A 15057-nucleotide genomic window follows, 5' to 3' on the forward strand; every position below is an offset into this window, starting at 1 on the left:
ATCCCACTTTTCAGTCCATGGCTTTCTTCAGATGGAGCTTTTATCCTGCGATTGAGATTGCTCCTTCACAGAAGTTTGCGGGCTCTTTACATGACACCGTGACCCTCCAGGGCATCTCCCGCACTAAATGCCCTTTGTTCCATTTTTAAATACATTGCAGATAATGATCTATCAAATTACCCCATTGTGTTCCACTTCAGTTTCCTCCATGAAAAGAGTTAAAGCGGCAAGAAGAGGAGCGAGATCAATGAAAGATAATGGAAGACTCAGATACAGGGAGAAGGAGGGGAGAAAGGGAGCGGGGAAAGGAAGCAGGTGAAAAAGGGAGTTGTCGTGATCATGCATTTAAAATGGAAGCAGAAAGCCCTGTTTGAAATGCAGGATTTTTGGCTGGTGTAGAGATGCCCCAGGGAACTCTCAGAACATTCACAAGGAAAATAAAATAAAACATAGTACGCACTGAAAACCAATAGAATAATATATAAACAACAATAGCAGGATGATAGCATTCACCAAATTAAAATGGAGATTTAAAATAGCCAAAGATTTAAAAGAATATTTTAAAGATTCTTAAAAGCCTGGGCAAATATGAAGAAAGGTCTTCACCTGGTCCTGGAAAGCCATCACATTGGTGCCAGGCAAGTCTCCCTCAGATAAATCATTCCATAGCAAAAACCAAAGGGCTTATCCCTGATTACCACCCACCTCATTTCCAAACCTCCCAGGGAAACCTGAAGAAGGAGAAAGATCTTTAAACTTGACCACATTCTTGTGGTAGAAGGCGATCCTTAGGGTACTCAAATCCAAGCCATTTAGGGCTTTAAAGTTTAAAGCCAGGCCCTTGAATTGGGTGCAGAAAGAGACCAGGAGCAGATGTGGTTGTTTGAATAAAACACGGTGATGCTAGCTCCCTATTTTAAAGGGAGCTTTATTTTAAAATGCTATTTTAAAGCGTTGGGTCATGTCCCGCTCTACCACCTGAAGGCAGATCACTAGACAGATCATTAATCATGACTAGTGTCTCTCTCATCTCTGCTTTAACCTAATAGGCCACACTCCCCTTTTCTCAATGGAAAACAAACAAACCAAAATCTCTGGTGACAATCTTTTTCTAGCACAATGTTACATTTCTGAACTGAGATCCAAGCAAGGGAACAAAGCTCCTTACCTTCTCTTTCTCACACAAATAGCATTTATCCTCTGCAAGGGGATCAGGAATCAAGCCCTCTTTACAGCTTTTCTTTCCTATCTCAAAAGAAGAAATAAGAAAAGCTCACTAGTAAATGGTTATAGAACTTCCCATGGTTTACCTAGAGTTTAAAATCCTATTTTCTGAGTCTTGGAGAAATTGTGTGTCTTGTCATCACCATGAGCATATTTGTATCACCGGCAACCAAAGAGTTACACCGTCATGTGTTCTACAGATTTTGCTAGTATAGTTAAATTAGCCCCAATACTAGCCAGCCCAAATGTTAGCCAGGGTTAAGCAACAACTTCAGATAAGAGAACATTTTGATGAACTTTTGCAATCTCAATATATTTCTTTCTGTTCCACATGTGGACTGGTGAATTTATCTGGGGGGTTTGTGTGTGTCATAAGACTGAAATCTTGTGAATTTCTGTTAACGGTGTAAGTTATCTTTTGCAGCCAAGCATCCCAAACTCCCACTCTATGTGGCTGTTTTGTAACTGAACAAATAACTCAGTGAGTCAGGCACGGAGGGGAGTTCAGGTCCACTGACCTACCCTCAAGCTCTTTGATCAGGGGTTCATTTGTTCGTCTTAGTGCCTGGTAGAGGTAATCTTTCCAGTCTCCATTCCAGTCGGGCACCACTGTGTAGAGGGTCTCCATTCTTTCCCTGTCTGTGTGGCTCCTTAAGATGGTCAAATACAAAACATGATGGATTGTAACTTGCAGCAGTAGTCGCAGAATCTTTTTGATCCCAGTTACTCGTTGGATTAAAGTCTCCTTCTGCCTCTCGACGAAGTGCCCCTCTGAGAAAGAAGAGATGTTATAGAAACATGGGTCTGGACTGGCAGGTTTCTGCTTTCACAGGAACACAGGCTGGTCCCTTGCAGCGCTGGCCCAAGACACTTTGCACCCTGAAATGGAGCACCACCTGGCACCGGCTGCCCCTATTGTTGGGGCGCACACTTCAAAAAGTCTCACTGCACCATTCAGACACCAATTCCTGCGTTCTTCCATCCGCCTGAATTCAACTGCCTTAAGGAGCCCCTTTCAGCCTGCTGCAGGGTAGGGCCAGCCCTGGTTCTCTGTGGAGAAGCATCTCCTCCCATATCTACCTACCCGGAAACTAAGGTCATCGTCTGAAGGCCTCTCCCAGGTGTCCCCAACCAATGAGGCAAGCTGGGTGGCCACTACTGGCCGAAGGAGTTGCACTGGCTACCAGTTGTTTTCTGGGTCAAATTCAAGGTGTTGTTTTTGACCTTTAAAACCCTATATGGTTCCGGCCCAGCCTATCTCAAGGAGCGCCTCCAGCAACACCAGACAGGCCATTCAACAAGATCAGCCTCGGATGGCCTTCTCTCTGTCCCGTCAGCCAGGACAGCTAGGCTGGTGAGGACAAAGGAGAGGGCCTTCTCTGTGGTGGCCCCCACTCTGTGGAACTCCCTCCCTAGGGAACTCCACCGTGCCCCCTCTTTAATGAGCTTCCGCCATGCATTGAAAACATGGTTGTTCAGGCAGACATTTGGGGTGGGCTAGGGAAATTTTAGAAAATGATGTTTTAATGTGTAATTTTATTGTTTTTAAACTGTTGTATTGCTGTACATCGCCCAGAGTGGCCGGGTGACTCTGAAATTCAATAAATAAATAAAATAAACAAGGGAGAGAACCTTTTCAGGTGCCAGCCAATGCATAAGAAGTTTGCTTTGCTAAAATCCAGGAATGATATGTTTATAAACCCAACAGACTCAGCACAACAGTCCTCTCAGATGCAAATCTGCATCTGACTTCTGCTCCATAATGAAGGGTATTTATTTTATTTTTTTTTATTTATTATGACGTTTCTATACACAGAAAAAAATTAAACCATAAAATACAACAGAAGAGGTGACTACTGATCAGTGCTCAATGCAACAAAACTGAGCCAAAGATGAACACTTGTTCAAAACATGTGTTCTAAAGTTAACCTAATGCAACTCACTCATGTTTCCATGAACTTGCACCATAATTACCGAACAGTCACAATAGACACATCATGTAGCCCTGCTGAGCAAACCGGAATTCTCAGATTTCGTTTCAGGCTTGGTCTATGCTTTTTTCAGCAGGCTCAAGCAAAGTTATATTTAAAAAAAAACAGGGCCAGAGTGACTGTAATGGGACCTTAACCTATCGTGGCCCTCACTTACTCATAGTACAGAGGTGCACAACCTGTGGCCCTTGGCCACTTCCTGGGCAGCCCCTGAAGCCAGCAGGATCCCACCCACACAAAAATGCTACCTCCTGGCTTCTGAGATCACTGTTTTCCCACTACTAGCAGTGGTGGAGAAACGGTACTCTCAGTGGCGATCACGGAAGGATAGGAAAGGCTTTGCCCTCCACCACCACCACCACCACCACCCTGAGATCCCTAGATCACATAAGGGTGATTGTTATCCTAATTCCCAAACCACGGGAAATCATGAGTGAGCAGAGCTGTGCAGGTCGGGGGGGGGGAATTTGGAGCCCTACTGCCACCTTGCAGGAAGCACCAACTTCCATAGATTTTTTTTAACCAAAAATGTTCCCACTCTTTAAATGGAGGCTGTTAGGTGGTCACAAATTAAAAATCCAGTTCCCCCACCCCCAAATCCCAGGTGGGGTGAAACAGCACTCCAGGTGGGGTGATGTACCCACAGGCCCTGCCCTGGCTACAGCCCTGCTGGTGCCTGTCCCAGCACTGCTACTAACAGGGGGACCTCTAGATGAGTTCTCGTTCTGTCCTTGTGATTCACAGTTTAAACTCAGGTATGACTTGGCCTCGCCCCCATGGGTTAGTAAGGAGTCTGTCAGTTCCCAAATCAATATTCTAATTCAAGAGAGGTGATTTTTCTGATGCCATCCATTTACCCTCAAGTTCTGCAACAAGGGGTCCATTTGTTTTCTTCAGCACTCTGTATAGATGGTCCTTCTGTTTCCTGTCCCACTTTGGCACCAATGTGTATAACTGTTCCATTTTCTGCTGGTCTGAGCCCTCCATGATCGGCAAACATTGTTCTTGGAGCCGGCGTAAGATAGCATCAACACTGGAGACCCGATGAATCAGTTCTTCCTGGTGCTTTTCAATAAAATGTTCCTCTAACAAAAAACACATCACCACATCAGTCCCTGCATTATTCATTTTAGAATTCATGGGAGCTAGTCCCCAGTGCTCTTTAGCTAGAAAGTGAAACACGTTACTGGAAACAAAAGCAAAATGTGCTTGGAACGCTTCAAGGTAGAGCTCCACTAAGCGAAGCTACCAGGGGCAAAGACAGACATAATATTGAAGAGAGGTCACAGCTTGCCCCTCAGCTGCAGGATGGAGCCAGGTGCTTCAGAAATGAAATGCCAGATGTGAACTGTGAACTGAACGCTGGCTCAGCAATTGCAGCAACCCTCTGGAGAACTACATCTTCCATGATCCCCTGGCATTGGCATCCAGCACACTGTTACCCAGCCATGTCAGGGCAATGGAGGGAAGAGAGAAGGGGAGAACCCTCACTCCCCCCTTCATGCACCTCCACTGTTGCTCCCACTGCGATGTGAAGGTAAGGTAAGGAAATGGAGGAGTGCGTTGTGGGAACTGGCAGGTCCAGCGTTTGGAAATGAAAGGGCTGACAGAAGTGGATGGGGACATTTTTCTGAGCCCTCAGATTGTCTCAGGCTGAGTTGTTCCAGAAAAGAAAAAAAAGCAGAGGAACTCTAATAATGTCAGAGTTAATCTGAAATAAATACATACTTAAATATAACAATTCCATAAAATAGCACATATGTGTGCCATGCTCTGGCAAACAGTGCTCTGACCTCAGAGGGGGGAATTGGAGCGATGACCCCCCCTCCCCCTTGCAGCTGGTGTGGAAAGAACTATGCTGGCTGCTCTCTGAGGTCAGGAACTCAACCTTGGAGAAGGGAGAAGAGGTGCGTCTTGGTGGGTGGTGAAGGGAGGAAACTGGAGAGGCCAGGATGAGTTATCCTGAAGTCTCTCCAGCCTCTTTCCTTCCCCCTCCGAAGCGCCCCAGTTAGATGGGCAAAAAAAGCCCGTCTAGCAAAAAATTTATGGCGGGAAGACAAGGAGGCAAAGATCACCTCCGCTGCTCTTCCTGGCCTGTATAGGATGCTGATGTCAGGGTTGCATCTGAGCCCATAGAGTCCCAGGGCAGCTCTGATTCTGAGGAGGAGAAACCATTCGTGGGAGAGGAACTCTCTCAGACTTTAGAGGCACAGCTGGAGGGGGAGCCCCACCCCGGCTCACATCTCTGGGAGTAGGGATGTACGAAAGTCACCGTTTTGCGGATCTGCTTCGTGGTGGGGGGGGAGGTGCTCTGTCCCTCCCCACGGAATCCTCAATGGGGGGGAGGTACTCCGTCCCTCCCCCCGGAGTCCTGCCCAGCTGGCTCCACTCCACAGCAATTCTGTGGAGCTGCCAACCGGCTCCACCCGCAGCCGGACATCCAGCCGCTGGGCAGCAGGGACACAAATGGCGGTGGCCGTAGCTGCTGCCGTTTGCGTCCCTGTACTTAACCATGATAGGCTACGTAAATATTTACATAGCCTATCACGGCAAAGTAAAAAAAAACGCGTATGCAAATGGCGGCAGCTACGGCGGCCAATATTTGCATTCACTATTTTTCACCGTTCTAGCCTATGTAAGTATTTATGTAGGCTAGAATGGCGAAAAATAGTGAACGCAAATGGCGGCTGTCATAGCTGCCACCATTTGTCTACACTGCACCCGGCCGCGCCCGGCCAGGAGACCAGCCGCCGCCGCCGCACCCGCCGCACCTGCTGCCGCCGCACTCTCCGCCGCCGCTGTCCTGCTGCATCTGCTGCCGCCGCACTCTCCGCCGCCGCTGTCCCGCTGCACCCGCCGCACCCACACCCGCACCACGTCCAGGCCCGATTCAAAGTGCTGGTATTAACATTCAGAGCCCTACATGGCTTGGGGCCAGGTTATCTGAAGGATCGCCTCCTCCTATATTTACCTGCATGGACCTGAAGATCAGCTTGTGAACCACCCAGAGAGCTTCGGCTATTGGGCGGTATATAGGGATGTCAGAGAATTTCGCCACGAATCTTGGGGAGGCCAAATGCCAGCGCATTCGGCCCCCCGAAACTGGTGGCGAAATGGTCTGCCCCCCCGCCCCCCCCCCAGGACGGGACTTACCTTGGGCAAATCCTCCTGGCGGCGGTGGCTCCGGCGGCGGTTCGGCAGCGGTTCGGCAGCGGCGGCTGCAGCGGCCAGTCTTCAACCAGCTGCCGCCACTGCCATTTCCAGTAAAAAAAAACACAAAAAACGTGACAGGCTACTATCACGGCTAGATTTTTAAAAAATACCGTGATAGGCTACGTAAATGTTTACATAGCCTATCACGGCTGAGTAAAAAACAAACCAACAAACCGCGTGTACGCAAATGGCGGCGCCCATGGGCGCCACCATTTGCGTTCCTTATTTTGGCACGTCTAGTCTACGTAAACATTTACGCTATTTGCGTTCCCCTTATTTTCGCTGTAGTCTACGTAAATGTTTACGTAGACTAGACGTGCCAAAATAAGGAACGCAAATGGCAGCGTCCATGGGCGCCGCCATTTGCATACGCGCTTTTTTTTTTACTCAGCCGTGATAGGCTATGTAAACATTTACGTAGCCTATCACGGCTGACTGCAGGGATGCAAACGGTGGCGGCTACGGCTGCCGCTATTTGCGGCCCAGCTGGCCAGGATTCGGGGGTGGAGGGACGGAGCGCCTCCCCCCCGGCCAGAATTTCGGGAGGGAGGGACGGAGCGCCTCCCCCCCGGCCAGAATTTCGTGGGGGAGGGACGGAGTGACTCCCCCCCGCCAGAATTTCGGGAGGAGGGACGGAGCACCTCCCCCCCACCGCGAATCAAATTTTGTTAAAGGTAAGTGACTTTCGTACATCCCTAGCGGTATAGAAATGAAATGAAATGAAATGAATGAATAAATAAATAAATAAATAAATATCTTCAGGGGTCCTTCTCCAGTAGCCCCTGGCAAAGGAAGAGAGGCGGATGGCTACCAGGAAGAGAGCCTTTTCTGCTGTCGCACCCCAGCTGTGGAATGAGTTCCCTGGAGAGGCTCACCTGGCAACTATGTTGTACTCCTTTCGGCGCCAGGTGGACCTTTTTATTTTCCCAGCATTTTAGCACTCTAGTCTTTTAGCTCTGCTGTTTTAAATCTGTATTTTAAATTTCTGCATTGTGCTAGGTTTCATTCTGGTTGTACTTTTATATTGTAGTTTCAAGCTTTCATATTTTATAATGTTTTATGTTGTACTTTATGGTTTTAATTTTTGAGAACCAATCAGAGATCTTTGGCTATTGGGCACTATAAAAAATTATATTAAATTAATAAATAAATGTTCTACAGAGAAATCACGGCAGCAATGAATGTGTTCTCTGGAGTAAAAATGGCATTTTCCCAGGTAAAAAATACCCTAGTTTGAAAGCAGGGACAGTGATATCCCCACAGAAAGGCAAAACCTACTCTACTCTCAAAAGATGAAAAATAAATGTGCATTTGCTGAACAATAACTGATGGTGCAAAAAGACAGGATGTGCTTCAAAAGTAGCAAAACGGTTCTCCCATTTCCAATACCAATAAAACATCTTTTGTATCCATCTAATAGAGCGATGGGGACATTATATAACTGGGATAGGGCCTTTGTTCGTTTGTTTATTTATTAGATTTCTATACCACCTAATAACCAATGCTGTAGTTTAGTGGCAGAGCGTGAGCTTTCCATGCCAAATGTCCCAGGTTCAATACCTGACATTTCCAACTAAATGGTTCTCAAGTAGCAGAGCTAGCAAAGACTAGGGATGGCGGAGAATTCCGCCATGGATTTCAGTGAGGCCGAATGCACTGGCATTCGGCCCCCCGAAACCCGTGGCAGAATGGCCTCCCACCCCCCGCGGATCCCCCCCGGGACGAAGCTTACCTTGGGCAGATGTTCTGCCGGCGGCGGCTCCAGCAGCGGCTCCAGCTGGTCTTTCGACCGGCTGCCGCGACCGCCATTTGCACCTGCTGTTTGCTGTGATAGGCTACATAAGTATTTATGTAGCCTATCACAGCAAGCAAAAAAACCACAAACAAACAGCGCACACAAATGGCAGCGGCTACGGCGGCCACCATTTGCGTTCCCTATTTTTCGCCGTTTTATCCTACGTAAATATTTACATAGGCTATTACAGTGAAAAAAAAGGGGAATGCAAATAGCGTAGTGGGCGCCATTTGCGTTCCTTTCCCCCCCCCACCGTTTTAGCCTACGTAAATATTTACGTAAGCTATTACAGCGAAAAAAAAGGAACGCAAATGGCGCCCACTGCGCTATTTGTGTTCCCCTTTTTTTTCACCGTAATAGCCTACATAAATATTTACGTAGGATAAAACGGCGAAAAACAGGAAACGCAAATGGCGGCCGCTGTAGCTGCCACCATTTGCGTATGCTGGGGGGGTTTTTTGGCCTGCCGTGATAGGCTACGTAAATACTTACATAGCCTATCATGGCAGCCTGGCTGGACGCAAATGGCGGCCGCTATGGCGACCGTCATTTGCGTCCGCAGCAGCCCGTCCGCGGCCGGAACTCCAGCTGCGGACGGCCCTGGCCGGCTGCTCCACAGAGCCAGCCAGGCAGGATTCCGGGGGGAGGACCGGATCCCCTCCCCGCCCATTGAGGATTCCGGGGGGAGGGACCCACCGCAAATCACATCTGCGAAAAGGTAGGTGACTTTCGTACATCCCTAGCAAAGACCCTCTCTGCCTGAAATTCAGCAGAAAACTACTGCCAGTCATATTGTCAGAATACATAATACTGAACTGGAGGAACCAGTTGTCTGATTCAGCATAAGGTAGTTTTGTGTGTTCAATTCAAAAGAGTGGACCAGTTTTCATGTCACAACAACCCCCAGGTTGTTTTACCCATGGGTTGTCAGGCACAAGCAGGAGCAAGCAAGTACACTATCTCCAGTGCGCTCATCACTTCTGCTTTCAATTAGCAACCTATGATTGTAGGCTGCTACTGTGATATCTGAACCTGGACACTCTGGGTTATTTAGGGGTTAAACAACCCAGAGTTAACCCATGGTTTGTTGTTGCTTAACACCTAGTGTCCAGGTTCAGATATCACGATAGCAACCTACAAATGGGGCAATCATAGATTGTTGACTGAAAGTGGAAGCAACAAGCACGCTAGGGCAGCGTGAGCGAGCTCACTCCCTCTAGATTTCAGCAATTCATGTTCACTCACTCCCACTAGATTTCAGCAATTCGTGGAGTAAATAACCCATGAATTGCCATTATGTGCAAATCAGGGTAGTTTGTGATAAGCTGCAGTAAAATTCCTTAACGGGGAAGTTTGCTTCTGAATTTACCCTCAAGTATTTCAATGGTGTGTCTGTTGGTTTCTACCAGCACTCGATACAGCTGGTCTTTCTGCTGCCTGTCCCAGTCCTGCTCTAACTGGAACAGAGCTTCCATTTTTGTCTTTTCTGTTGCGCAGTTAGTGAGAGTCTTGTATTGCTCCTCATTCAGGGTAAGACCACGAAGCCTCTTCAGTGGGAACTCCTTAACCCGTGCAATCAATTCCTCCCGATGTCTGTCTACAAAATGCCCTCCTGGGAAGAGAAAGATGTGAAAAGTGTGATCTGATCACAGGTTTTGTATGCTCACGTGAAGGGGGTGGGGTGGGGTGAGACAATCAGGGAGAGAATTCCGAGAAATACGTGACACAGGGAGCTGCCCAATTTTCTATTCAAAATGAAAAGAAGCAATATTCTATGAGAAACTATGGGTCTTTGTATAATAATAATCATATCAATTTATATAGCATGATCCCTAGTTGCTGCAGCTGCTTCACATACCCTTACTTAACAGTTTACAGGATAAGTTAGTATTATTTAAGCCACATAAAAGATCTTTAGCTGAGGCTGAAAGATTTTGGCCAGTCAGACCATACCTCATGCTCTTAAATCACTTTGCCATACCAGCTTACCTGCAAAACCGGGACAGGGGAGCTTTGGGAAGAACTGGAATTTTACAGGGGGTCCTTTTTCTATGGAGGGCTAGAAACTGCTCTGCAGACTTTGGCACGGTAGGGGCCAGGCTAAATATGCGCGTGCGCGCACACACACACACACTGCATTTCAATAGCTGCGCGGTGGGGGGGATTTCTTTGGGACGGTGGTGTATGGGGAGAGGGCATGAACCATTTCCTTCTCACTGTGGCCTCAGTAAAAAAGAAGCTTCCTTTAGTGTCAATGGAGGCTTCCCTCCTGGGGCTAACAGCAGCTTGGGTGGGGGTGGGGGTGTCAGAACTATAAAGAAAAGGCTAAAAAATACCCCACCTCCACACATAACACAGACCCGGCAAAAATCAGGGCCTCCTGAGGCAGCTATTTAAAGGAGGAAAAACATACACAAAATTAATGTCAGGTTTAACGTGGCCCTCAGATAAACCTGTGGTCCCTGGAGGTTTTCCCACTGTCATTTTAGTAAGTACCACAGTTGGATGTAGCAGCCATTAAGGCATGATTAAGGGGAAATCCAAGAGATCAGAAATATGTGGTAAAAATTAATTTCAAGGAATGTTCTTGGCAGTCAGGAACATCTGAGTGTTATGAAGGCACTGCTCCCTGGTAACGGCCAGCCACAACTTTGAGCCAAATGCTGGGTGAAACCTGCTGTGCAACAAAAATAGGAGGGGTGATGGAGAGCTCCAGAACAGATTTCATATCAGTCCCTCCTTATTCCTCACAGCTTCAGCTGTGCATGGTGCAAAACTGACCATTAGGCAGAGTGAGGCAGCTGCCTTGAGCAGATTATTCTGGGTGTGTCATGAAAAGGCACCAAATAGTTAGTTACAAATTTTTCTTGCCTTGCTTTTATCTTGGTTCAAACACACATCTAAGAGAGGATGCCTGCCTGCCCTCCTTTGGGGTTCAAAAGAGGCAGGCATGTGTGACCACTATCCCATAAATGGGTGCAGCAACACCTCCCATGTCTTCTTTGTATGACAGCCAGTGTTGTAAGGGCACTTGAAATTGAGTGCCCTGATCCCACAGTGACAGATGATGGGTGATTACCATGTCTGGTGCTTATTTTCCCTACTGCGTAAGCTGAGGATGCAGCTACCTTGGATTGTAGCACCACATTAATGGCCCACCTCGATATATTTACCTGCAAGCTGTGCAATAAGCCGCCTGTTTGTTTTCATTAAGATCCGTTTCATCTGATCTTTGTCTCCTGTTCTCCAGCTTGGCACCAGTTCATACAGTTTCCGCATCCGCTGTTGGTCAGGACCTTTCACCTCAGACGTTTGTTCACGTGTTATTATTTTATTCCACCGCAGGGTAACTAAAAGAATATCCACCCCAATGACACGTTGAATCAGTTCCTCCTGGTGCTTCTCAATAAAATGTTCCTCTAAGAAGAGATGGTAGAAAAATAGACACTAGTTCATGGACGTTAAAGCCTATAATGCAGGGGTACAGAACTTCAGGCTTGGGGGCCAAATTCTTCTGCGGTCCCAATCCAGCCATCCAGGCTTCCTCAGATGACCCCTTCCCCAACTATCAACCATTTCGCAGTTTCCTGGTTTTGTGCAGTTTTAATCCCATTCTGAAATGCTGAAATGCTTGTCCTAAAATCTAATTATTGGCAGTAGGAGCTATAAGCTAAAATATGCCAGCCTTGGGGGAATTCTGGCCCTCTCCTGTTGTGCCTTCAGTTCAGCCCCACCTACCACTGATATGCGGCTCCTGAGAGCTTCTCCGAAATGGAATTCATCCCTTGGGCTGAAAGAGGTTAACACCCTGGACTAAAGTCAAAATAGACTAGGGATGTCAGAGAATTTTGCCGCAAATCTCGGGGAGGCTGAATGCCAGCGCATTCGGCCCCCCGAAATTGGTGGTGAAACAGTCTGCCCCCCCGCCCCCCCCCGGGGCGGGACTTACCTTGTGCGAATGTCCCTGGCGGCGGCGGCGGCTCTGGCGGCGGTGCGGCGGTGGCTCCGGCGGCCGGTCTTCCGACCGGCTGCCACTGCTGCCATTTCCAGTTAAAAAAAACAAAACAAAACATGATAGGCTATGTAAAGATTTACATAGCCTATCACGGCTAGATTTTTAAAAAATACCGTGATAGGCTACGTAAATGTTTACGTAGCCTATCACGGCTGAGTGAAAAAAAAAAACACCACGCGTATGCAAATGGCGGCACCCATGGGCGCCACCATTTGCATTCCTTATTTTGGCACGTGTAGTCTATGTAAACATTTACATAGCCTATCACGGCTGACTGCAGGGACGCAAACGGTGGCGGCTACGGCAGCCGCCATTTGCGTTCCCGGCCGGCCGGGAATCGTGGCGGGAGGGACAGGGCGCCTCACCCCCGGCCAGAATTTCGGGGAGGAGGGACCGGGCGCCTCCCCCCCGGCCAGAATTTCGGGGGGGGAGGGACGGAGCGCCTCCTCCCCACCACGAATAAAATTTCGTCACAGGTAAGTGACTTTCGTACATCCCTAAAATAGACCAACTGATACAATGTCTGAAGATACCAAATTCCACAGTACCCTTTCTGCTAATCGAGAGCACAGTTGAGCCAAAGTGAAGCATTTGAAAGTCTCATTCATTAATTAAAAGTTCCTGGAGCTTTTAAATTTCCAGTACAGACAAAATGGTGGAGAAGCAGTAGAGTTGCAAAAAACATGGCCACTTCGGAACAAAACAGTAAAGGACATGTCTTTTTGGCACGCAACTTTCAACTGCCCATTGCCCTGGCTGCCTCACAACGATCCCCCCAAATGGCCACCTCTGCACGGAATAGCAAACCTTCTCTGTCCTGGAGGGAACAGCTGACATGCCAAACATAGGTGCCTTCTGAAATGCACCCTGGGGAGCTACCATGACGGTCAAGCTCTGCGGCCACTGGTGACTCACTGCTGCTGAGTGAGCCCGACCCACTCATTGGAGGCAAGGACAAGAGAGCTTTGGCTAATGGGCAGTGTAGAAATAGATAGATAGATAGATAGATAGATAGATAGATAGATAGATAGATGATAGATAGATAGATAGATAGATAGAAACCTCTCTGCCAGATCAAATGGAGGCATTGACTTTGCATGCTTCCCCTGAATGCACAAGCTTGATATTAAGGCTTTTGGTGAGATGGGGATGGCAAGAACTGGGCGCTTTTTCTTCTTATATTGAATGAACAATGGAGAATCCATTCCTACTGGGCCCGTAAGGTAGGAGAGCAAAGATGAGGAAAGAAAAGATGTCACATTTTTAAAGAAACTTTTTTAAAGGAAGATTATCAAAGGAAGAAAACACTGTGGAAGAACAGTAAAAATAAGGAGCAATAATATGGAGTAGGTTCTAGAAGGATGAGGCCCAGACACCAAAGGCCTGTTTCGGGTGATGGCAGGGAAGGAAACTGGAGGCAGAGCTTGAGGACACAGTATTCCTTTGAGATCGCAAGTCATGTGATCCCTGCCTTCTTGGGCAACGGGAGGAGATAACTGGCAGGGGCGGCGGCGGGGGTGGCACGGCGGTGCAACAGTGGTGGCGGCACGGCGGCAGCGGGGGCAGCAGCGGCAGTGGGGGGGCGGCAGGGCGGCGGGGGGCGGGGGCGGCTGGTCTCCTGGCCGGCCGCAGCTGGGCGCAGCGTATGCAAATGGCGGTGGCTACAGCGGCCGCCATTTGCGTTCACTATTTACTATTCACTGTTCACTACGTAAATATTTACGTAGGCTAGAACGGCGAAAAATAGCAAATGCAAATGGCGGCCGCCATAGCCACCGCCATTTGCATACACTTTTTTTTTTACTTTGCCGTGATAGGCTACGTAAATATTTAAGTAGCCTATCACGGTTAAGTACAGGGACGCAAACGGCGGCGGCTACAGCTGCCGCCATTTGCGTCCCTGCTGCCCAGCAGCCGGATGTCCAGCTGTGGGCGGAGCCAGCTGGTGGCTCCGCGGAATCCCTGCAGAGCGGAGCCAGCCGGGCAGGACTCCGGGTGGAGGGACGGAGCGCCTCCCCCGCCCATTGAGGATTCCGGGGGGAGGGACAGAGCACCTCCCCCTCCACTGCGAAGCAGATCCGCGAAACGGTAAGTGACTTTCGTACATCCCTAATCACGATGAAGGCAGCAAAAAAGGAATATTATGCTGCCTCTATCGCGTCCACAGAGTGCCGTCCCAGGAGGCTGTTCCAAGTGGTCCAGAGCCTGCTTGGTCCAGTGGCTCCAGAACTGCTGGAGCATTCTAAGGTCTCCTGTGAGGTTTTGGCAAGGCACTTTGCAGATAAAATTGATTGGATCAGGAGTGTTATTCTGTGTGCCGTGGATACAGTTAGCGAGCGAGAGGCGGCCTGTGGCAAATCACAGGCTTGTGGGGTCAGTTTCAGCTTCTTCTTTCTGATGAAGTGGACAAGGTGCTTCCATGGGCAAGGATCAAGTAACCACTTGCTTACTTGATCCTTGCCCATCTTGGCTCATTATGAGCTGCAGAAAGAGATTGGGTGAGGGGATCAAGGAGGTGGTGAACGCCTCCCTGGAGGAGGGAGTGATGCCATCAGCCCTCAGGGAAGCAGTGATAAGACCACTCTTAAAGAAGCCCTCCTTGGATCCTCAAGTCTTGAACAATTTTCACCCAGTCTTGAATCTGCCATTTTGGGGCAAGATAATTGAGCGGGTGGAGGCAATGCAGTTGAAGGCACACTTGGAAGAAGCCGATTCTCTAGATCCATTTCAATTGGGCTTCAGGCCTGGGCATGGGACAGAAATGGCCTTGGTTGCCTTGGTGGATGACATGAGGAGGGCTTTGGATAGGGGTGAATGCT

General features: G+C 48.5%; 1 protein-coding gene across 2 annotated transcripts in view; it reads right to left on the bottom strand.

Moving 5' to 3' along the window:
- The window catches only part of LOC146342252 (interferon-induced very large GTPase 1-like), a 50161-nt gene that overhangs the window by 26056 nt on the left and 9048 nt on the right, over positions 1 to 15057 (bottom strand). The window contains exons 3-8 of one of the 2 annotated variants that reach the window (XM_084805996.1): positions 12173 to 12260; positions 11397 to 11642; positions 9593 to 9835; positions 4073 to 4300; positions 1747 to 1995; positions 1169 to 1245 (exon numbers count right to left, since the gene is read on the bottom strand). In XM_084805996.1, the coding sequence (XP_084662122.1) occupies positions 1169 to 1245; positions 1747 to 1995; positions 4073 to 4300; positions 9593 to 9835; positions 11397 to 11642; positions 12173 to 12260 (1131 nt within the window). The remainder of the gene's footprint in view (positions 1 to 1168; positions 1246 to 1746; positions 1996 to 4072; positions 4301 to 9592; positions 9836 to 11396; positions 11643 to 12172; positions 12261 to 15057) is intronic. The other variant, XM_084805995.1, reaches the window with a different exon arrangement.

The sequence above is a fragment of the Heloderma suspectum genome, chromosome 6 (assembly GCF_057233095.1).
Source record: "Heloderma suspectum isolate Gila_16-S chromosome 6, 16-S_ref, whole genome shotgun sequence".
Classification (NCBI taxonomy): domain Eukaryota; kingdom Metazoa; phylum Chordata; class Lepidosauria; order Squamata; family Helodermatidae; genus Heloderma; species Heloderma suspectum.